Source organism: Trachinotus anak, unplaced genomic scaffold (assembly GCF_046630095.1).
Source record: "Trachinotus anak isolate AG129_WGS33_773 ecotype Australia unplaced genomic scaffold, CSIRO_AGI_Tana_v1 ptg000015l, whole genome shotgun sequence".
Taxonomy (NCBI): Eukaryota; Metazoa; Chordata; class Actinopteri; order Carangiformes; family Carangidae; genus Trachinotus; species Trachinotus anak.
Window position 1 is genome coordinate 6,689,729 of NW_027273866.1, and position 24,112 is coordinate 6,713,840.

General features: G+C 41.6%; 1 protein-coding gene across 4 annotated transcripts in view; it reads right to left on the bottom strand.

Moving 5' to 3' along the window:
• Positions 1 to 24,112, bottom strand: part of pacrg (PARK2 co-regulated) — a 122,116-nt gene that overhangs the window by 8,873 nt on the left and 89,131 nt on the right. The window contains exon 5 of one of the 4 annotated variants that reach the window (XM_071498027.1): positions 3,903 to 3,967. The exons of 2 other annotated variants lie outside the window; for them this stretch is intronic. In XM_071498027.1, the coding sequence (XP_071354128.1) occupies positions 3,918 to 3,967 (50 nt within the window). In that variant the 3' untranslated portion in view covers positions 3,903 to 3,917. Of the gene's footprint in view, positions 1 to 3,902; positions 3,968 to 18,430; positions 18,562 to 24,112 lie in introns of those variants that run through there. One more of the 4 variants, XM_071498026.1, reaches the window with a different exon arrangement.

Genomic DNA, 24,112 nt, shown 5'->3' on the forward strand with positions numbered 1-24,112 from the left:
ATATGTTTAAGTTGCTCAGAGGAAACCAGTCTGTTTCTTTTTCATTGTTGTTGTTTTTTGAGATTTACTTTCCATGAGAAATTGAGGCTTTGAATAAAACATTGAAGCACAGCTTAGGCACAGGGTGGCTATTCTGTTTCATTCACACCTCCGCAGTGCAAGTCTGGATGCACAAATAGTACACTTATGCTGAAATTATAGTCTAAATAAGGTGAATAAAAATATTAATGGAATATATGGTTAATGTCCCGTGGAGACATCTTATAGGTGCCACAAAATTAGAGAAGGGAAATTGAAACAGTTTGGCAGTGGAGGGGCTCTCCTGATGTTTCTTGTAATGATGTTTGTGAATAGACAGAACACTCTGCATCTGGTTCACCTCCCTCGTGTAAAAAACAAAAATAAAAGTTTTAATTCAAATGAACGTGTATCTTTAATTTAATTTGAAATCCAGTAATCCAATTTTATAACTTACATTATGCTTTGTCTGATGTCGACCTTAATTCCACTATCAGTGTTAATGTATTTACACGACAGTTACAATAAGACACTTGAATGAGAGACAAATGCTAGCCTATTGTCAGCACCTTGAAAGCTCGGACGTCCACCCATTTAACAATAGTTTGATCCATAAACAGAGCAAAGATATGACAAAGGTTTTACTACTGGACAATGGAGAGGTGGGAATAGAAAAGGACAGAACAGAGTGATCAGAATAAGCTGTAGATGTTACAAAAGGCATCAGAGGCAGGCCTCATATGACATTGGAAAAATATAAAGAAATGGATAAAACATGCTGCTGAAGGTGGAATGACCTGGACAACAAAGGGAGGAGTGGAATCAGAGGAATCACTCTCATAAAGACAGCACATGTCCAGACAGAAAATCATGTGGGCTTCAGGTGGAAAAACTGACAAAGAGGGAGAGACGGAAAGAGAGAGGAAGAGTGACAGAGAAAGAGAGGAGGTCGAGCAGCGTAGTAAATTCAAAGAGCGATTCCATTTGTCCTCTTTACTCGTCCCAAAACGAACATTTGAAGTGACATCCTAATTTAAGTCAGTGACAAATCAAAGTCTATCACTGATATTACCCTAAAGCGTGGCAAATATCCTCTCTGCACTTCACAGTTTTGCAAGTCACTGAAGGAACGTGATTGTAGTTTAAACATCAAAGGAATAAGGTGTGCTTTAGCTCCTCAGGCGAACTGTATTATCTCCCCTCACCAAAAACAGTGCCATTACTGCACTGTGTGGAAATACTGGCACACACATACGCACACGCATGCACGCACACGCACGCACACATACGCACACAAAGTTATGTCCATACGCAGTGATGGGCTATGTGCCTGGATAATAAAATCACTTTAGTCTTCATAACCACTTTAGCCTTGGAAGCTGCCATCAGTGGAAGGACAACCACAACCACAAACACACACACACAGACACACACACACACATTCACGTACAGTAATGAACGGTGAGCGGTCCAGCCCTTCCATTAGTCTAATGAAGTGGCTCCCTAAGATGGATGACATGACATCACCTCCACCACCAATCACAATATCACCCCTAAAAAACCTTCCACTAAAAGCCCCATCCCCTCCCCTGGCTCACCCCCCATTGCTTACTGCACCAAATGGGCATGAGCGTTCCAGGGCCCATTCAGCCCCCTCAGAACATTTTTATTGGTCTGGTTATTTATCTCTTTAATGCGATTGGCTGGAGTGGATGCCTATGGATGCAGAGAGCTAGTAAATCACAGTGGGTTGGGGGCAGCAGTGTGATAAAAAGAACTTTGGTTCAACAATGACAATGGCACCAAGCGGGCAGTACAGAGTCTGTCTGCATTCAGAGCAGGAACGAGCAGGGGAGAGGCTACGGGAAGTCTGAAAGCAGCACTTTCCAAGTGTCATGGACAAGGGAGAATAACAACTTATACACAAATGCAAATACATTTGAAAATGCATTGTTTTTCTCTAGTAAGTCCTTTTATTCAAACAAAATCAAGGTTTTCACCTAAGTGGATAAACAACAGGTCAAACAGAGCCTTTAAGAATACTGATATATGTTAATATATGACTGTCACGTGTCAGGTGTTAACTGTTACGTGATATTGAGGGCCTATTGAGACCTGCTGGTGCACTCAGGTCTTCACCTTTGCTCTGGTTACAAACAATGTTTTGAAAACAGTTAGAAACGCTTGAAAAATAAAAAATACATTTCCTTTCACTTGAAGAGATTTACGTGCCTTTGTATTGTTTTGGCATTTTAATGTGGTCACCTGAAAAAAGGCCAAGAAACAAAAAATAAGACCAGACCAAAAATTACCAGCCACGACAGCAGGGCTGCTACTGTTTTCACTTTGTGAGTCTGTGTATGTGTGTTTTTGGAGTCACTTATAGTAGCAGGAACTACCAGAGGGGGTTTGAGGAATTAGGCAGTTATTTATATGTCAGTGGACAGATTTTGTCAGTGCGATAGCGTCACAACTGCGCAAGGTGCAGTCACAAAACTTTACAAGTATTTAATCAAGATCAAAATAAAGACCAAGTTCAAAGATGTGCATGCTCCGAACTATGACTACTGAGTACTCATGTATATAGTAACGACCAGGGTCTTGTGGCAGGTGTGATCCCAATTCAAGATCATCTCTAGTTTTCAAATTAGTATGGACATGGCCTGAAGCACAAAACATAAGCTCTTCCTCTTTCTCTCCTCCTCATCCATTCATCTCAGAAGGACAAAGGAAAGTGTTTATGAGAGGAAGGATGCAGGTATAGGCGTCCATAAACAGTCAGTGTTTTACAGGCAGCGACACGGCTTGAGGGCCCTTCAAGGTTTACGTGTGCACAGGCCTTTTAGAGCCAGGGTGTGTAAGTGTGGTATTTACATAAAGCGGGAAAAGCTGTCTATCTTAAGCAGACCTCACACCAGTACAGAATTGTGTAATGTTTGCCACACATTAACAAGTTGTGACTGACATGACCAAGAACAATAATATCTTTCTGTGTTTCTGTGGATCTAAAAAAAAAAATAGTGTTGTGATGTGAAGATTGAAATAATGTCAAAATGTTATGTTATGTTTTAAACCTCAGCAGTAGTGCGTGTAGTACATCTAAAAAGCTAGTAGCCCTCAAAGTTTAAACTGTGCCACAAACCTTCATAGCACGTGCGCATGCAATTAAACCCACACAGTCCCGCTCAGTTCCAAAGTCAATTTGGCCCTATCATCATTGGACTTTCCACTCGCCAACACTTTGTGCCTTCTGCCAGCCCTCTCGCTTTTTTCTCCAGTTTTATTTTTTGCCTCTCTTAGTCCACAGAGGAAAAGGTATGTGAAGATGAAAACACAATAAACACTATGGCTTATCTGCCCAACTGTCCAACTGGACCATGCATGTGTGTGTTGGTGTGTGTCACATTTACAGTATGTTTACTTATTATTAGCAGATGTCGCTTCCCACTGGGGGAGGTACAGTCTAAACAGATGCTGAGGGAGAGAGAGAAGAGCAGGGATGGGAGGACAGAGGGAAGAGGGGGGTGTATTGAGATGTGCAGGGACAGCAGTACCACCCCAATGTGAGTCATAGGACACACTGTCAGCAGCCATCCAACATCACACACTGACTCATTACACTGGAGGAGAGGAGATGACAACAGTAGCCATGATCAAGGGGAATAGCAGAGGCACATCAGGGAGAGGCAGACAGAGACGATGCAGTCAGCAATTATGGTGGTGGCACTTCTCTCAGTCCTACTCTGATGATAGCACAAAAAACTTTCAGATGCTTATAAATACACCCACAGCAGATTGAATATTTTCATTCAAGGCTCTCTTGTCCTTTTTTTCTAATTAAGTGATTACAGACCAGGTTTAGTCATACCTGTTTAATCAGAGAATATCTTCAACATCTACTAATGTTCAAGTGACAAGGTCCACTGCGGTTGTAGGAATAAACTCTTACCTGTCAGGAGCAAAGGAAGAGATCAGGGTAGATGGATGTGTCAAGCAAATATTGAATTTCGACAAAGGAGACGAACGTCCGCATCTCTTTCCAGGTAACAGTCAATGGTGGTTTCTTTTAACCAAGACCATAATCCTTCCCTCTCCTTAACCAAGTTGATTTTACACCTAAACCTAAACAAAACCTTCACCTTAGTAGTTCCAGATTAGAAAATGCTTAAAGGTAATTATAAACAATACATGAACAAGATGTTATTCACTTGGGGTCATATAGATGTGTGTGTGTGTGTGTATGTGTGTGTGTGTGTGTGTGTGTGCATATATATATATATATATATATATATGCCTAAAATCTTGACAATACTATACAATCTACCATTTTTTCATGAACATTTTATAGAAACTGAATAGAAATGCACTAAATTGAATATTTAAAAAAAATTACACTTGGCTATAATGGAAAAATTTCTGTTCTAAAATTGCTGTAATTGCAGCAGCGACTGAACAATCGGAACCGCTTTCACTTCTTCTTCTACAGACAAGGAAATTGCATATTGGCATTCCTTTCTGCAACAGCCTCTACACTACCAGGAAACCCAAATATTCATGATTGCTGAAAAAGAAATCACCACCTGGTGTGTTGACAGAGAGACAAATTTTAACATATGCCATAACAAATACCATCTCAGGTGGGAAGCAAAAATGAAACGCCATGATGTGCTGGATTTACAGACAAGATACTCACGTTCATTTAATTATGCAATCTCATTACACTCTGCTGAGAATATTCACATGCTGTAGCACTAAATGACAGCAACACACAGTGATTAGCATTTCCTTTTGCCACCTTTTTGGAAACTTGCTTAAGATTTGCAGAACATTCAAACTAAAATAGATTTTATAATTTCCTGACATATGACAAATACTCCTACAGATTATATAGGGCTGCATCTGTATGTATGAATGTTTGTGTGAGTCTGTGTTTATGTACATGACATTGTGTGTCATTTGATCAGGGCTTTGAGATGTGAATTAATTCAGTGTTATATACTCCCACAACAGAAACCTTCACATCACATCTGTACATCACCGTGCAATTTCTACACAATAACCGTATCCCCAGACGAATAAAGTGTCTGTCACTGCTGCACTGGGTGTGTTGACAGTCGACAGGTTGCATTCATAAGGTGTGATGCATGTATGTCATGGCTAGTGAAAGCTTATAGGTTTTCCTCATTAGAAGAGGATGTTTATGTCCATGTAGTCCCTGGGCTGAGCGCTGTCCCCTGGCCAAGTGGAAAGCAGGACCATTAGGTCAGCAGAGCAGGAGCCATTTATTTGGCTCTTTTCTGGCTGTGGCTGTATTATCTGCTGTGAAGCTATTTGTCTGGGACCAGCCAAGCCGCCAACATGACAGGATGGGGGGAGATGAATGATGGGCTCCAAGACACGGCCAGTTTTGCTTCGCTGACAAACTGGGGCAAAAGCTGGAGGGATGTGGCAAGGGGAACGAAGAGAAAGAGCAAGGGTGGAGGCAGGGCAGGGAATTAACGCAAACGGGAGACACTGCGGCAGCCGGTTCGCCAGTAGGCACAATTTACAGCACCTGTTGGCTGTGATTGATCAAAGGAAAAGAAGAGAGGGTAATGGTGTGTGGTCTGACACGGGATGAAGTGATGGGATGGAGGAGAGGGTTAAAACCAGAGACACTGAGAAAAACAGAGTGCATGAGTGAATGAGAGGGATGTTGAGGTGGAGGAGGATAATAAAGACAGAGTGAAGAGGAGAAAGAGAGGAAACACAAAGAGCAGGGAACCAAGAGAAAGAAACAGAAAAAGAGTAGAAGACGAATAAAGAGAAGACATGCAGGAATGTGTAAGGAAAAGAAATGGAATGACTATATATATTTGTCCCCTGATGAGAGTATGTTAGGAGTCCATCTGAGGAGAAATGAGATCAGTAGCTGTCTTAGTGGTTGAGGAAGACTTTGCTGCCCTGCGGCTTACACTGACTCAACACCCTCTCCCCGTCTCTCTTTTTCACTCTCTGGTCTCATACAACCTGCAGTGCATTTAATCTGGATGATTCTGTGTGTATGTGCAGGTTTGTGTGCGTGTGTGTGTGTCTGTGTGCACACGAACACAAGCAAAGCCTTATTACCCAGGCTCCTATCCCACTCCACCTCTCCATCAAACGACTAGGGCAGTCTCCTCCACTCGTGTCTCCTCACTATCTCTTTCGCTCCATCCCAGCTGAGACCACAGAGGAATCTCCTCATAGAATCACCCACTAAATCATCTATCCACCAAACAGACACCTTGGCAAACACTCTTACTGGGGCCTTTCATTTCCAATCTAAACACACACAGGTCGGAGGGTGTGAACACAGATGTGTTTTGTGTGTATTTGGGGAGGAAGTAGAAAAGAAGCATTCCTTTTTTGTCAGAGCATATGAACACTAATGCATTTGCTTGTATTTTGTAATAAAGTACAGGTGGGTGTATGTGCAAACATGGATTGTGTTGCAACCACTACTCACAATTCCATAAGTCCATGAAGTTTTGTTGTGTGTAAAGTCCTTGTTGAGTTCTCTGTAACTGCTAGCTGGTTTTTAAGCTAATGATTTACTCAATCAGGTTTCCCTATAAAAACTTCAGAGATGACTGAACTGAACAGACTTAAGATTTTTATACAAATTATAAAAATCTTAAGAGGTGGTGTTATGTTCGTGACATAATTTCTAAAATATTGATACATCATCAGGTCAGATATGTCAACCATATTTCATTTCACCTACTCTTTTCTGTCCAAGGTGATGTAGATTAGTAAGCTCGGTTGCAGCAGTTACACCTTGTGGTTACTGTGTGTAAATATTTAGTAACAACTCATCTCTATGTTATTACTAGTTTGTATGGTGCAATCTGTTTCAATATCTAAAATCCATGACTGATGATGTGTGAATTAAATGCATGTGTCCAAGCTCATGCACTGTTAGTACATATAGTACAGTGTGTCCACTGTGCAGCACACACTAATCACCATATTAACCACAGTGTGAACTAATGTTGAACCCAAACCCAAGAAACATGCTACTCCACCCAACCATCCGACGCACATCCACACAATATAACACCACACAGATCTCTCTTCCCAGGAAATCCAGTAAAAGGGAGAAACAAGCCTAAGCTAGGTGCCGGTGATGTGGTGAAGGAGAGTGCCAGAGGGGAGCTAGAGGAGGGAGGAGAGGAAGGTGAGCCAGTGGGGGGAAGGCAGATTACAGTGCCTGGAGGCTGCCAAGGAGGAGAGAGAGGAAGAAAAGTAAGAAGAGAGATGAAACACGTAAAGAGAGCAGCGGAAGAGTCAGGTAGTGGTTCATAGTATCTGACTGAGATTTCTCTGCCGCTGGTCTTACCTGATTACAGCACAGTGCTGGAGGACAATAAAAAGACATTGAGATGATGCATAAGAACTGGCATAAGAATTGGCATGAACAGAAACACAAAATCGACAAACACTGAGGGGCTGATGGTCTAATGGGGAGCAGCGGCTGCAACTTGCTTTTCAGGATGGATTGGGACATCAGGGTGGACTGTTTATATCTACAAGTACTTTTGTATTACATAAAGTGTGTTTCGAGAGGAAGAAATACATCAGAGGTACCAGTGAGTTCACCAAAGCTATTCCTCCCCCTCACTCTCTTCTGGTTTCAGAGCAATCAACCATAGGCTCATATAATACGTACTCTCTCCTTGCTCAAACTTTCCTCTTGATCTATGTTTCATGCCTTGACTAGGATGTAGGAGACCGAGTCGGAGCACACAGCACTGCAGCACTCGTATAAAGTCACAAAATTATCCTGGCCTTATGAGGACGAGGAGGAGAGAGTAGTTAATTAATCACTAGTGTCTCATTTTCTCTTTATAACACCCTCATTTACTCTGTGACTCATTTTTGTGTGTCACTCTTCCCTCGCTGTCTTTTCTCATCGCTAATCTATCTGGCTATATGGAGTTTGATGACAGTAGCAGTGATTGTTGCTGGTTTTTTAATAGCTGATGGCTTATTCTCTGTTAACTCCTACAAGGGCCTGCCATGCCCATTCAGCCCTGAATGGACTGAACTTTATGCCTCAGGTTGTGGATCTGAGCCTGCAAAAAGCGTCTCAGCTGGATGGTTTGTCAATTTGAGAGAGCAGATATTCTGTTATCTTGAAGAATCAGGTTTTGTTTGTGATCTTCCAACGGGACTGCGTGGTTAAACTATTGATCTGAAAGTCTGCGCTACACCTAGAAGTTTTCCTTTCTGTGCAGACAGCAATTTGTCTATTAATTCATAAGTCGATTGACAGAAATTAATTTAATAATCGTTTGACTCAGTGTTTAAGAAAAAATTTAAAACACACTCTTATTCCATCTTCTCAAATGTGAAAATTTTCTCTGTTCTCTGTTTATATCATTAAAAATCAAACATGTCTGGGTTTTGGAAAAAACTAGTAATTTAAAGATGTCACCTTGGCTCTGGGAGATGTTGGCAGACATTTTACAAACTAAAAAAATGAACAAATTGTTCAAGAGAATAATCTGCAAATGAATCAAGAATGAAAATAATCCATAGTTGTAGCCCTATTTCCAGCTGTACCCGTTCTTCTTAAAGCTTTACCCTGACCTGATGTAAAAATATAAATCACAGTAACTCAATGCTTTGTAAGTTATGATCTCAGGATTTTGTCCTTTATTAAGATTATCACTTTATTTTTTTAAGGACTAATCTCCAGGGAAAAAGAATTTGACTTCCTTGCCCAAGAGAGAGGGACGGAGTAGAGTCGATTAGTCATTTGTGGTGAAGATCATTTATATTAATAACAAGCAGGAGTGTGCCTGCAGCCGTGCCTCAGCTCATGTCCCTATGATGAATGCTTTATTGGTTGGTATCCAATCTTTCTTGAATATTCATTATTAGTAGATAGGTCTTATGCAGTCATGGGTTTCATTCCATATAGCAATTCCTTTTAATCTATATGGAAGTGGTACAAAATAATTAAATGACCAGAAAAGTTAACATATTTATGTGATGTTACACACATGTGTAATATGTTGCTGCAAGAATCTGGCTCTAGGGTGTCAGAACACACTGTGCTGGAAAACAGCAACAGACAAAACTTGAATACATAAACATTCTTTGAACTACATCCACTGCAATCTGAGAAATTAACAGCCTGATATGAAAGTTTGACTCTGTTCCAAACAAAGATGGTGATTCTGTTTCTTATGGACCCTCTCTGTCTCCCTATCTCTGACTCTCAGCTGTGCCCGGGCACTTTGTATGGCTCCCCAAGGAGAAAGGTTACACCGCTGATCTGCTACAGTGCAATCAGACTTGAGACAGAGCCTTGAACTACATGGCCCACGGGCCTCCTTCAGCTGTATCCTGCAGAGCAGCAGCTGGATATGAGTGTGACTTAGAGAGAGGCAGATGCACATAGGAAAGTAAGAGTAGGAGGTGGAGAGAAGCCAGTCAAAAGTTATGAAATATGCCCCTTGAATAATCAACACCCAAATCAATTTGTTCAACGTCCAAGAAAAGCAGGCGGACTACAGAGGAATGTGTAGAGTGGGCGGTCGCTCAGTGCGCATCCAAGTCCATATCTCAGACAAACACACAACAGCCAAAGAGTCTGCCTGAGACTAAAGAAGAGATGGCCAGGAGGGATGAGACTGAGGAGAGGGACACACTGTCACACACACACACACACACACACACACACACACACACACACGCAGAACAAGCGATAGAAAGACAGGAAAGAAGCTAAATAAAAAGTGCTCTTAGTTTTTGATAGATATTGCAATGCACATAAACTTATTTCTAACCAATGAGTACAACCAGCTATATTCAGACTTCTTACATCTTTTAACTACTTGTTTCACTATGTATGTATGTACCCTACAGAAGTATGTGTAACAGTCACTCAAAATATATTTACTAGATTAAACTGGATTCAACAAACAAGATATAATGTATCAATTAGTGAGCTTTAGTGATGCTGGTTGGCAGTTTTTGCACAGAGCCAGGCTTCCCGTTTCCTCCTGTTTCCAGTCTTGATACTATGCTAAAGCTAACTGCCTATTGGTTTTATCTTTATCATACAGACATGAGACTCAGCAAGGAAGTGCATAAGCATATTTCCCAAAATGTAAAATAATTCCTTTATTTCTCACTCTTCTATGAGAAGACTTTCCACAGGATTTTAGACCCTGGCTGCAGAGTTTTGCTCCCGATCAACAGCCAGAGCATTATTGAGGTCAGGCACTGATATACAAATGTGTATTCATTGAATATATTAACGAATAACCGTATCCTTCACTGTGTTGAACTAAAGTGAGAGCAAGACACAGGGAGATGCAGGGCAGTACAAGGAGATAGACTAGAAAAGGCCTGCAGGCAGCAACTGGCCCACTGTGCCCTGCTCAATAAAGGCAGCCATTTTATAACCCCGCCTCTCGGCATTTTGATTTTAATACTCTCCCTCTCTCTACCTCCTTCCCCCTGTCTTTCGCATTTCCCCTCTGTGTTTCTTTTGTCACAAAAAGCTCTACATATTTTTTACATCTTTGAATTCGTACTCTGCCCGTCTTCTGTCTCTTTTTACTCACGTATTCCTCAACACTAGAAAGAGCATCAGAGTGGGCCTAGTGTGGGATGGTTGGGTGGTGGGGGCACAAACGCTGGCCTAACCAGATTAGCAAGTATCCTATTTCTCACACTGACAAATTAATTTCCGTACAAATTAAATGAAGGAACCCTCCCTTGGTAATTCCCTAGGAAATTGAAGATGGTTTTGAAGAATGAAATAAAACAACAACTCCCTCTACAAGAGAAAAAAAAATCTAATTACCAGCAGAGCATAATAAAGGTAGGCCAATAAATTAGGAAGAAATAAAGTCGGGTAGCCAGAATCCTATATGGTCTATGAAACTGAGTAATGTGAGACAGAGAGGTTGCTTCTGAGGAAAGGTGCAATGGAGAAAGGGGGAGGAAAGAGAGAAAAACACAGAAACAAAAAACAGCCTTGTATATTACAGGATGTGCTATTTTCCTGCAGGCAATGGCAAGGCAGAGGTAAAAGAAAATAATAAAAGTATGGGCGAGGGCATGAGATGGAGGATGGGGAGGAGAGGAGAAAATAAACAGCACCCAGACAGAGACAAAAAAAAAAAAGAGAGAAGGTTGGATAAAGACGGGAAGAGTGTGAGTGGCAGGCGACGGTGCAAGGCTGTCTGGGCTCGGGCTGTTCAGATCCACTGACATTTACAGAGTGGCCGATCGCTCCTTGCCATCCTCCCCTTGAAAAGTTCAAACGCACACAGATCCACAGAGGAAATGCTACGGCGTGTGGATTGACGCACTTTCTCACATCTCTCTGCAGGCCTCCCCTCCATCTTTATGTGTTACAGCTGTCACTCTGTATGTATGTGTGTTTGTGTGTGTGTATGTGTATGTGTGTGTTTAGGTCTGGCCCAGCATGGGCAGGCTGGCAGACAGACAGGTAGGGAGAGAGGTGTGGGAACCCAGGGTGGGGAAAGGCTGCTGAGATGGGCCTAATTAGAGTTGAGCAGTCGCCCAGCTTTTGGCCCAGCAGGGGAACTCCGCACCACTACCTCCATGCCATTACTCCCCACCAGTCATGCACACACGCACACACACTGATAAATACTTGGTGAGACACTGGCTCACTGGCTGGGAGAAGACACTAAATTCCCTTTCGCTGACTTCAGTGTTTTCTTTGTCTCTGTGTTGGAGCAAACTAATGTCATTTGTGTTTTTCTTGCTTTTCATTACCCACCATGACCTCTTGTTTTGGCTCCTTTACATTGTTACTTTCCATTGCAGTCCATTTAAATTAAGATGTATATATATGTACGTGTGTGTGTGTGTGTGTGTGTGTGTGTGTGTGTGTGAAGGGGATGACATGCAACAATGGTGTCCTTCTAGAATCAAATCAGAGACATTGCAATTAAATGACATGCATCTCAACCATTAGGCCACCAAGCCCCTGGTTCTGTATTCATAGTCACATGTATAAGTGTAACAGACATATCCTCAGGACACTCATTTTAGTGCTTGAGCAAACTGTGTTGCTTAAACTTTTGACTGCAATAAACTACTATCAACAGAAAACGTCACTTCCTCATGGGCACGCAGCTGTACTGTATGTCTCACGGTAACCCTGGCAATAAAGCCAGGCTTTGCTGAACAGCACCCTCTGTGGCTGCAAGTTTTAATTACAGTACAATGGCGCACTGAATTTCCATCCATTTCCCAAGATTCCCTTGAGGTAATTGCTTCAGAGACATCAACATGAAGTGATGTGACTGAGAGTCTGCTGGTGAGGTACGGTGCCGTTTACTTCTTGTATTATTGTTGTGATAAAACTTAATAAAACGTTTAATCTGTGATATCTAAAATACAGTGCAACAGTAGTGCCAACATTAAAGCGTTATTGAGTCAGCAAACAGAATGCCCGATACTCAAATATTTATCTTAAGTTATGGGTAAAGTTTGCTATCAGCTAGCTACGATTAGCAACCATAAGCTGCTAGTCTAACCAGACTAAGACTGCAGCAGCTAAACAGTTTTTTTTTGCTCATAAATTTATTTTACAGCTGTAAGATCATAATACTGTATTATTTCTTCTTTATAATTTCATATAGCCTTACTTTAATTTAATTGGACATAATTAATCATGTGTCACCACAAAAGAGACCACACTGATATGTCTGTGAATTAAGTGTGATATCAAAGTATTGAAACAGACAAAAAATATGCATCGCTCCCACCCCACATGCAGCCTAGAGTGAATCTGCCTGCAGAGATGATGGTCAGCCTGCCCTCTTCATCACCTCTTAATCAGAGTGTTGGCACTGGCTGCCCAGAATTGGATCAACCTCAGTGACCCCTGCTGCTGCTTTCCTTCCAGAGGTCAGCCTCACATCACTGCACTGTCTCTGAGGCAGCGGCATGCTCTCTTAAATGAAATCTTATTTCTCCCTCTCCCTCTTCCTGTCTCTCTCTTTGTCTTTATCTTCCTCTGGCTTGGTGTATTAACCCGGGCGTGATCTTTTGGAGCTCAGACCTGACTTACTGGAGTTCTCACTCTTTATTCTGAGCGTTGCTTGAGGTCTGTGTAATAGCAGACATTAGTCTAGACAGAATTTTGTGCATCAGTCGATATTACCAAGAGCAATACTTATGAAAAATTATTAACAAAGCAAGCTGTTCTTTTGACAACAGGTACCACAAACAAGCAGGTATAGTTCCCTTGATTGGATTCGATTGCAGGATGGCTGTAGTGTAAACACCACTGATTGCAGATTGTCAGCAGGAACTCTTACTTAGTGTCCAAAATTAGGGTCTGTATCATGCTTCAAGTTATGGTAAACAACAAAAATCAGAAAATGAAATACATAAACACATCTGCTGCCATTAATAGTTTTTATTGACAGAGATGATTATACATTTTTCTTATAAATTAGTTACCTTTTTCATATTAAGTGTTCCAAGTCCGCAACTCAGTATGACAGACAACTAGAGGAGTTTAAAATTACAAGAGTGCAATCTGTTATCACCTCAAAAAGGCTCCCAAACAGTGCGGCACTACTGTGTGGTGAAAGACTACTGCTTGTCACTTTGTGAATATACATCTAGTTACAAATGATTGAAATGGTCGCAGACTTTTGGCCTTGTTTCTGTTACAATTTCCTGTTTAAATTTTAAGGCAAAGGTAAGAAAAAGGAAGAAAAAGATCTGCACACTGCGATAATAGCTCCAAGAAATTTTAATAAGACAAAGTTTGGATCTACAGGGATCTTCGTCAGGCACTGTCAAATCTGATTTGACAGTCAAATTTGATTTGACAGTGCCTGCAGATCCCTGTTGTTTGATCTACAGGGATCTACCCCTGTACGTTGAAACATTTCTGGGAGGTATAAGTACAGTGTGCAGATCTTTTTTCTAACTTTTTCCTTTAGTTTTTTTGATCTGGCACCTGTGATAGTCCTTTCGGATGCGTGTGCTGTACTTCCTGATTGTTTAAATCTTTAACAAACAATTTTAAGCCAGCCTTTCTATCAGGATCACCTTCATGATGGGCTTGATTGGTGTGGAAATTAAAAAAGTGTTTTAATGTAATATTGGTTTCCCCCACTTTTTGAGTCCAAATCCACCCCAGACCTATATATACAAATATATGCATAACATATACCAGATGTACCACCACAATACCACTGAACCCTATGAATGTAGTAGAGTCACAGATCCACCAAAGACAAACTACCGTATACTGAAGGGACGTTTTAAGACACTGTGAATTAAATAGTTTCTTTAACTTTAGACGTGCTGCAAAGTTTCAATGTATCGTGTGAATGTGATCACCAGCTGTTTTTTTTCGTTAAGAAATGGTGATTGTTTATCTGCTGTAAGACTGAAGACAAAAAGAGTTTGGCCTGAGAGTTGCAGGATGACACACTGTAGAGGACGTCAACATGCTGACAAGTGTGTGTTCATGATGTGTGTCTTTGTTTCCACTTGGCTGGCTACAAGCACACACACACACACACACACACACACACACACACACACACACACACAAGGTGTCAAGACACAAAGGCATTCATGCATGAACATACTGTAGGTTTTCACCTTCCTGTGTTCCATCACATGTTTGGATTTGTTTGCATATCTAGTGTGTGTGTGTGTGTGTGTGTGTTTGTGTGTGTGTGTGTGCATGTGTTTGTGAGTTGCTATTGTTAAGTCCAGGTTAATGTAGGTGTGTTGGGCATCAGTGGTCGGGTAAGCTTGTTGGCATGAGCGCATACCTGCGCCTGAAGCAGGCATCGACAATAGGTTTTAAGAAACTGACAAACAGGCACACACACACACACACACACACACAGATACACATAAAATGTAAAGACTTGATTTCCTGACTTCCATTTTAGAGCCACATTCAATATGTTGCCCAATGCTTTGCTCCTGAATCATTCCCCTCAGGTATGTAAGCTCTTCATTAAAGCTGTGGCAATCAGAGGGGAAAAAAGTACTGCTCCTCGTAAAGAGAACAGATTACTTCCCCATCTTTCACAGAAAGCTGTTTGCTAGAGTAGACACTCTCCTCCATTTTCATTAGCGGCCTGACTACTATATATTCTCCATATAATTGAGGTTGAAACCTTCTGCACTGTAATGGGGCTTTCCATAACAGTCTCTTAAAAGTGAAACCCTGCCATCCTTGGCTGCTGCGTTATATGGGCGTGTGTTGTGCCGGGTGTGTGTACGTGTGCACGTGTGGGTGCATGTGTGCGTTGCTATCAAACAAATAATTTCTTTTCATCTTCTTCTAATGCTACCTTTCAAAGGCAGCTTTGAATAAACAAAGGCATGTCCTCACTTTTACAGAACCAACATCTGAAAAATTAAAGATGGAGATAAGAAATCAAATCTCAGCTTCTCTTTGTTAGGGAGGTGCAGATTTGGTTTTCATAAGCAAGACCCAGCCAAGAGTCTGGACAACTAATGTTGGTTGGGCCATTGTCATGTGTAGCCATGCACTTGAATTTGTGCAGTTTGGTAAAATAAGCATAATCTTTTTAAATCTCTTTTTACATGCTTGTTTAAAACCTCTCCTCATCATTGTTTTATTTTATTTCTTTTATGTTGCTTTTATGTTCAGTGCTTGATGATATTTTATGTTTTCTGTGGTTTTATGATAAGATGTTTGTGCAAGAATGAGATTATAATGTTTATGATTATTTAATAAACTACAAACCACAGTGTAGGCCTAACAGTAGGGGTAATTCTGTGGCCTAAAGGTTTAAAAAACATCAGCTTTGATACATTTGCATTACTAATCTGGCCTCTTTGCTCTGTACTCACATGGCCGGGTTTCACTCAAGCTTGCCTTCTTAGATTAACAGGCAGGTGAGATACTCCAGCATGTTAAATCTTGCATGTATCAAGTTGCAGCACACTTCTCTATCATCTTACATTCACCTCAGTTCCTAAATCAGACTGAACATCTGAAAAGCCAACATCTGAGGGAGACTTATGATGATGAAAGGTAGCTATGGTAGGTAGCTAAGGGATCTAGACAGTAAGTATAGTCAGGGCGGTCAGTGTTAAATGTAAGGGAAATTTAAACAACGAATTAAACATTTTGAGTCAGTCGATTTTAAAACTCAATTTTTATACCAGGGGGAGGATGGCCCTGGACTCCTCAATATTATTTGGCTTTGCTCTCCACTACGGATGGACACAAATAGTGAGAGGACACTATGGCATAATATCACAAAAATAGTATAATATAGAATACTGAAATCCATCAGGGAGATTAAAGTCATATAACTGAATCCTCTACCCGTCTGGCTTTAGCTTGTGGTATCACCATCCAAACCTTTGAAAAAAAGTTGCTCAGAACTGCGTATCAAGCAAACCTACCTGCGCTCTCCCTGCATCTTTTACTTTCAACCTCGCACCATTAAACCTTCTTACAACATGGACGATTCAGCTTCCCAAAGTTAGTGTGGGTGATTTGTGGTGGTGTGTAAATTGAAAGTTGCGGTCTGAGAGAAAGCAGAGTCATAAAAAGGAGGGAGGAGAGGAGGACAGCTCTCAGCCAGATTCAGAGGGGGCAAGGGGTGGGGTGGGGTGTTTATGGAGGTCAGCATCCTCATGTAGATGACATACATATGCTTAATAACTATCTCGTCAAGCACATTACTTTGCTCACTCCTCAAACAGTAACTCAGCAAGGAGTCAACGGGGAGGACTGAGGTACAGACAGATAGTTAAAGATATGGATGTGGGTGTGGTTGCAGCACTGTTGTGAACAATTCAAAATGGTGCTTATCACTGTTGTTAATGAAAACCTCCTTATTTAAAATTCTGCCTTTTGTATTCCGAAAGATTTTTCATTCACAGTAATTTGCTGGGATCATTTATATATTGAATGCATTAAATAACCCCTGAACATATATATTTTTTTAATTCTAGCCAGGATCAATAGCCGAAAGTGCAACAATAACAGCCTTCAGTTACCTATTAACTAAAACTATGCAAGCAAAAACACGAGGTTCAAAGGTCAGGGCTTTATACAGTAGGTCTTAAAGTGGATTCAGACTGAATGCTGAATAAGTTTTTTTTCCCACACTTTTAGGAATTTTGGGACTGAAGTAGTTTTGCTCTCTGTGTTTGTTTGCAACAAACAGGTAAAGCACAGACAGTACAGACATTAGCGCTAGCTAGCAAACAACGTTTACATTGTATGTGTAACCTTGTGCTACAGTTCAGGTTATTATTTCCCATTTCAAAAACAAACACATTTCTTTCAGATTCTCATTTTTCTTCCTGACATTCAGGGTTGAAGTGGAAGTCTGAACAACTCAAATCTTTCCAGTTACTCTGTATGCAGTCACACCCCTTTATTTTAATGACCAGAAGGAACAAATTCCTGAAGAGAGTCCTTTTTGAGAGAAACAAGATTTCTGCCCAGCAGCAGCTGTCAGTACGGTTACTTTATTATCACTGCTGATCTAGATGAAGCTGAAATGTTACCAGTACATGTGAAATGCTGAGTCAGACCAGAGTCCCCTAGCTCATTCTGATTCCTGTGTCAGAGAGTGTCTGTGTTTGCTTAAATTAATGAGCATGTGTGAATACATCTTGCTCCGGCCTGTGCATATCCATAATGTATGAGTTGACACTGTGCATGTTATTGTGTGTATGTGCACTCTAGCTTGTGTGTTCTTCTACTGTGAGGTGATAATGCATCAACATCTGACATCTGTGTCATATATGCGTGTGTGTGTGTGTGTTTGTGTGTGTAGTAGCCGCACAACCCAGTCCTCCCAGGGACCATCAGTCTGTGAGTGTTCAAGAGAATAATAAATTCGAGGAGGGCGGGGAGATGAGAGGCTGCGACCACCAATCAATCTCTCTGCTGTTTCTCAAATTAAGAGGGAGGGATGAGTGTGAGGGACGGACAGAGAGGAGAGAGAGGAAGAGAAAGAGGGAGAAAGAGAGTGAGAGAGCGAGAAAGATGGAGATACTGCAGCAGAAAGTGAGGGAAGTGAGTAGGGTGAAAGACAGCCAAACGCTGACAGGAGTCCAATTAAGTGTCATCCCAGTGGAGGGAACCATCCCCATCCTCTGCTGCCAGGACTACATGGTCTCAGCTTCCAAGGACACACTCGTCATGAAGCGCAAAACACACGCAAAACTCATCACACATTCAATACAGGCACTGACACATACATGGTTACACATTTTCATTAGAGCACAAAAACACACAAGTAATATCTTAACAGACTTGCCACACAAATGGACATTTGTGCACACACATCTGCAATCGTGCACATCTCCTGAGGGGCTCAGCCTTTGGAGGACCCAGGGATGAATTGCAGCCAGAGATGGCTGGCGCCAGCAGCTAGTGGTCCCAAGGTGCAGATGTGTGCCAGGAGCTAACCCACTCATCTCTGCTCTGCTCTGCCCACCCACCAGCTGCTGCCCAGGGGCAATACACACACACTGCCCTGGAGTGAGCTAGACATGAAATACAAACACACACATCTCATGTCTCCATGCAAAAGAAGCACAAAGGCGCACAAAAACACACACATAAACAATCTAGCCCATGTTTCACACACACGGGATGTGGCCTTGGGGGGTAGCTCACTGCCTCTTAGAAAAGCCTGGTTAATGAGTGAGGCCTCTGGCTCTAGTGGCTTTGGACTACAGCCGAGAAGAGCGACTGTATGACTGACTATTGCACTACAGCGGGATTAGAGGGATGCTTCATATTGACACAGAGAACAAATCGACATACTCTAATAATTCCCTTTCACATTCTGCGGCAGAGTGAGAGGAAATAGCAAATGGAAGGGAATAATAGAGGTCGAGACAGACAGGTCCGTTGTGAGTGCTTTTACCCCCCAGACAGCATAGCCCACACTCCCACACAAACACGTTAATGCACACATTTGTACACACGCACGTGCACACACACACACACACACACATACACACACACAGGCAGGACACACATGCACTGAATGGAAACAAGTGATGCTTTGGACTGCGGGCACTGCAGCCTGAGATACAGGAGAAAAACACAGAGAGAAGCAAGATGGGCACATATGAAAGGCAGAGCGAGACAGACAGAAAGAGAGGAGGGGGATGGAGGGGAAATAGAGGATGAAAGAGCGAGAGAAAAAAAGAATGAGAGAGTAAGAATATGAAAAGAGAGCCGGTCTGGTTTTCAACATGTGATAAAGGCAGAGAGACCCTGTTATAAATTTTCCGGGCCTGCCTTAGATTTAATCTGGGCCAGGATGCAAACAGCACACTGGCCCAGCCTCAACAGGGTGCTGCATGTGAAGTGTGTGCGTGAGTGTGTGTGTGTGTGTGTGTGGGCGGCTGAAGGATTGGTTGCCAGGGAGATTCTGACATATCGGGCCCCACTCCCTGCTGCCCTCAGTTTAGCCTCGACAAGTCAGAGAAAACACTCTGCAGCGGCCCGGCTAATTTACAATCTCTCCCTCTAGTTCCCTCCCGCCTCTGTCTTTCTCTATTTCTGTTGTCATTGTCTTCCTTTCTCTGCGTCAAAGTTGTAGGATTCTCTGTTTGTAATTTCTACTTTTCAATGAACCAAGAATAATAATGATTTTCTAATCAGCTTTTCTTCCATACCTGTAGAGCTGAGCAACTAATTCCATCCCTCCTTCTCCCTTCCAGTTGTTCCACTCTCCTTCTCTCCTTCCCTTTTCTCACTTTCTCCCTCTCACAAGCATCTACCCATCCTTTCCTCTATTTCCTTACTTTACTCTCCCTGGGTAGGCTGATGTGGTCGGGACCTGTTGTTCTCATCTGGTGACAGCTAAACAGGGCCTGTTGTAATTAGTGTGGAATTCTAATGAGCTTATCAGGTCAAAAGCAGCTTAGTCCTCTAGGACCCTAGCAGGGTGGAAATTAGCCCCGCTCCCTCCCAGACAAAACACACACACCCGCACGCACATTACACAACAACACATTGTGCATACAGATGATACAAGCTTGATTCATTAACAAACACTTGCTGACAAATTCAGCCTCACCCTCTCCTCTCATAAAGGGATTAGCCCACTTTACATCAGTCAGTTAACAAAAAAGCGAATTATTAATGTGAGTGGCAACAACTACAAAAAAGGCAACAGCAGTAATATGTAAGGCTGTCATTGTGCTAAATGAGCAAGTAGCTGGAGGGGGATAAGTTATCTGGAGAGAGGGATGTCAGATAGAGGTCAATAAACAAGCTTGTGTGTACATGTACACATAAAAACATATGCACACAGTGACCACAAACATGTAAAGAAAAATAAAGTAACTTTTCACTTCCCTGGTCATGGTGTGGAAAGGAGCCTCTGGCTTATTAAAAGTCGAAAACATCACAGTGTGCTGCAGTGGACAGGCTGAGGCAGCCAGACAGCACCTATCTCCATTAAATATCTACGCAATTAGTTCTGGGAAAGTTGCAGCGATACGCAGAACACAGAGAGGGAAAGGCGAGGTACATTGATTAAGCACTGCAACAGCTGTACCAACAGGATTATACTCAAGAATTTTAATTGTGCTTGTCAACCATCTTCAAATATGATAAGCTGCCTGACGGTTTTGTTTTTTTAAATCTAGATAGCTGAATGAACTACGTGGACTAAGATGAAACTGACAGTTAAGGAAAAGTGCAAAGAGTATCATTGTATGTCAGTGTGTGTATGGTGAGAGAACTGAAGACAGTAAAGGATTATGGGAAAACAGGAGGGGGGTGGGTGGGATAAATCAATTTCCTGTGTTTGGTGCTGTAGCACAGTCTTCCATCTGTTTTATTCCAGACTGGTTAACATCCAATCACGTACTGTGATACTTCTGGGTGTGTGTATGTTTATTTGTGTGTTTGTGAGTGTGTGTGTGTGTGTGTGTGTGTGTGTGTGTGTGTGTGTGTGTGTGTGTGTGAGTGTGTTTCTCCGCCAGCAGAAAAATGGAAGGCAGAAACTCCTACGCTCAAAATGTTTAGATCTTGAAAACAGAACTGTGGAGCAATGTGTTCGAGGCAGCAACTAATAGTGCTTTTCGCCCTTTATTCCGTCTGAAATATAGCGTAACCTGCTGAAACAAGAAAAGCATATCACCAGGCACACGACACAGGAAATAATGAAAACAGAATCATGCTGCCATAGGAAATATTAAAATCTGTGAGGTGAAAACCTGTACTTAGCTGTGTTCAAACAATATCAACACCAAGGCATTGTTACTTAGTTGAATAGTGGTGGAAATACACTTCATTTTTATGGTTTACTCTCATGAGTGGCTTAAAATTCAAAGCTCATTAGAGGAGTCTAAATGGGCAATTCAACCTGTCTTTATTCTTTCTTTTATCATTTGAAACCACACTGCCTATGTAAAGTTGTCAAGGTAAAACTTTAATAAGTCTGCGGGTTACTTCTTCTGAGGCCCTTCATGGTGGTGGATAATTAGGTCATCTATCTTTACGAAAGTGAAATTTACACATCAGCTCAAAACACCTCCGTGGTATTAATACAAATCCTGGCCTTAGCAGGCAAAGAGAGAGAAGAAAGGACCAGACAAACTGAGAGCCAGAGAAAGAGAAAAACAGCGAAGGCAGCAGTCTTCCAAGGTGAGCGACACAGGCAGCCACAGACAGACCCTGGTCATGGACCCTGAGAGTTAATGAAGCAGTCCTTCCCTATTATCTCTGCCTGCATCTACACTACAGCACAAGGTAACAGACAACTAGACAATCCTCCTCTCGTCTCCTTTCCCCTACCCTGCAAACGAATCCTGCACACAACTCATCCCTCACAACACACTCTGTAAACTACACCTGCCTCCGTCCCGGACAAAGGCATAAATCTGCCCTTGTTTCTCGGTAATAAAGAACTTCTGATACAGCGAAACTGCAACAGAGAGAAAGAGGCGGTATGAAAGAAAGAGGGGTGGTGGAGCAGCACTACGAATGAACTGCAGTGGCAAAGAAACAGATTTATGAAGGAAGTGGAAAAACTTCCTGACTAATGATGTCGATAAAAGATTCATGGTGCTGATGCCACATGGTAGAATGATCATAAGGAGTAAATTACAGACAAAGTCCAGTATAATTGGCAGATAACATGAGAAATTTCAAATCAGACAAAACTGATGTGGTAGTGGCAGATATAAAACTTTACTGCTCTGGTATTGGAGAATTGTTGTCTTAAAAGTCAGCAAATTAATAGCTGAGTTATTTTACTTCTTTTTTGCAAGATTTAAATGGTGTTCTGCTGCCAATTTTTACAAGCCTGATTTGAAGCACAAAGTACTTCTTCAATACATATACTGGCCAACAGAAACACAGATCAGATTATCTCTTCAATCACTGATTCTACCCAACATAAAACAAAGACATGAAAGAGTGCTTCGTACAACACTTAGTAAACTGTGTGTTAAGACCCTCAATCAGATCTGATAAAAGATGAGTTAAACAACGCACACGTCCATGAGAAATCGTAACAGAAAAATGGTCACAAAAACGGTGACAAGCGTGGGTGAAGGTGATGCAGGTTATTGTAACTCAACTTACTAAACCAACTCTTAAAATATCAAAGGTAAGTGCTGCTATCAACAAACACCACATCTTCTGTGTAAAATAAATCCAAAATGATTATACCCCAAGTATTTTTATTTTCTAATAGTATCAATTTATCAATGAACTCTTAAAAAAAACCTACCTATTCTTCTGTTCCTGTGTTTACTGTTCCAGATGCAGAGTGTATGTTGTCAAACTGATAAATGTGTTTTTGATTTACTTTTTTCTCTACATGCAGTGCATTTCTAAGTATTTTGGTGAATATGTTTTGTCAATTCGCTTGTGCTTTGGTTGTAATGTGCCAAGTTCTCTCCACCACTATAAAGAAAAGGTTAAATCACTCTTACTATCTGATATCTGCTAAACAGACTGGTTTAGGAGTTTGGGAGACTCCCTACAGACACCATTCAAGTTATGAGAGTGTCTGAGACAAGTGGATATTGCCTTACTACTGCCTGTCCACTGAGACGCCTGGGTTTCTACAGTGACTCACACATTGTATCCAGTAACATTTGTGCTAATATATCAATATTGTATAACTCGAACGGTTGTCATGTCTCATTCTTCTCTGTTTCATCAGCTAAATTGGTCTGATGAATTGCATTTCTTGTGAAATGACAGCACTCTTCTTTTAACTCTGATATCTGATGTAGTTTGTTTTGTCTTTCACACTTATGCACCAGACGGTGCATAAGTGTGAAAGACTTTGTAGTGTTGTGTTTGTTTTATGCTGCACAGGCACACTCATATGTCCTTCTTCTGTAAGATTTTGTTAGAGAATAGCGTTATTTTCCTCCCTGGTAACAGAAGCTGATTTGTCAGCCATTCTCACCACAAGCTTGACTAATACTATACAAATCTGTCTTCATCACAATCAAGCAGGCTTGAAACTGAAGTCAATATTATGCATCCTGGTTTCTGTGGAGATACAGTGAAGTAACAAGGAGGCGTTGAGTCTGCCTGTCTCTCCTTCCCAATCGCACAACCACAACATGGTAAAATTCTTCATTTTGATTGGGACTCAGATGACACAGAGGTAGCAATAAGACACAATTGAACTTTTTTGCTCATTGCCAGTGTACAGTTCAGTACCTAAGCAGATAATTAATCGGTTTTGGCGTCTGTTATTGTTTCCTCCCTGCAGTCTATTTGACTGTCAGTTAGACCTGCAAAATGCTTAAAGATTAAATAAGATCAATATCCATTCCACCCTGGTAAAATCATACCTCATGTCCTGACGTCTGTCTGTCATTTTACAGCCATGTGTGGAACACACCAGAGATTTCAATCTTTAATGCGGCTAATGTGACAGAGAGAGAGTAGAAAGAGATAGAGAGAGGGAGAGAAACACAGAGGCACATAGACCAAGACAGAGATGACAGCAGAAAGGAGACAAAGGCGAGAGAAATCGACAGTGATATTCTTGGACTGAATGTGAGGCGGTAAGTATGAGAGCAGGGAAATGTCACGGCCAAT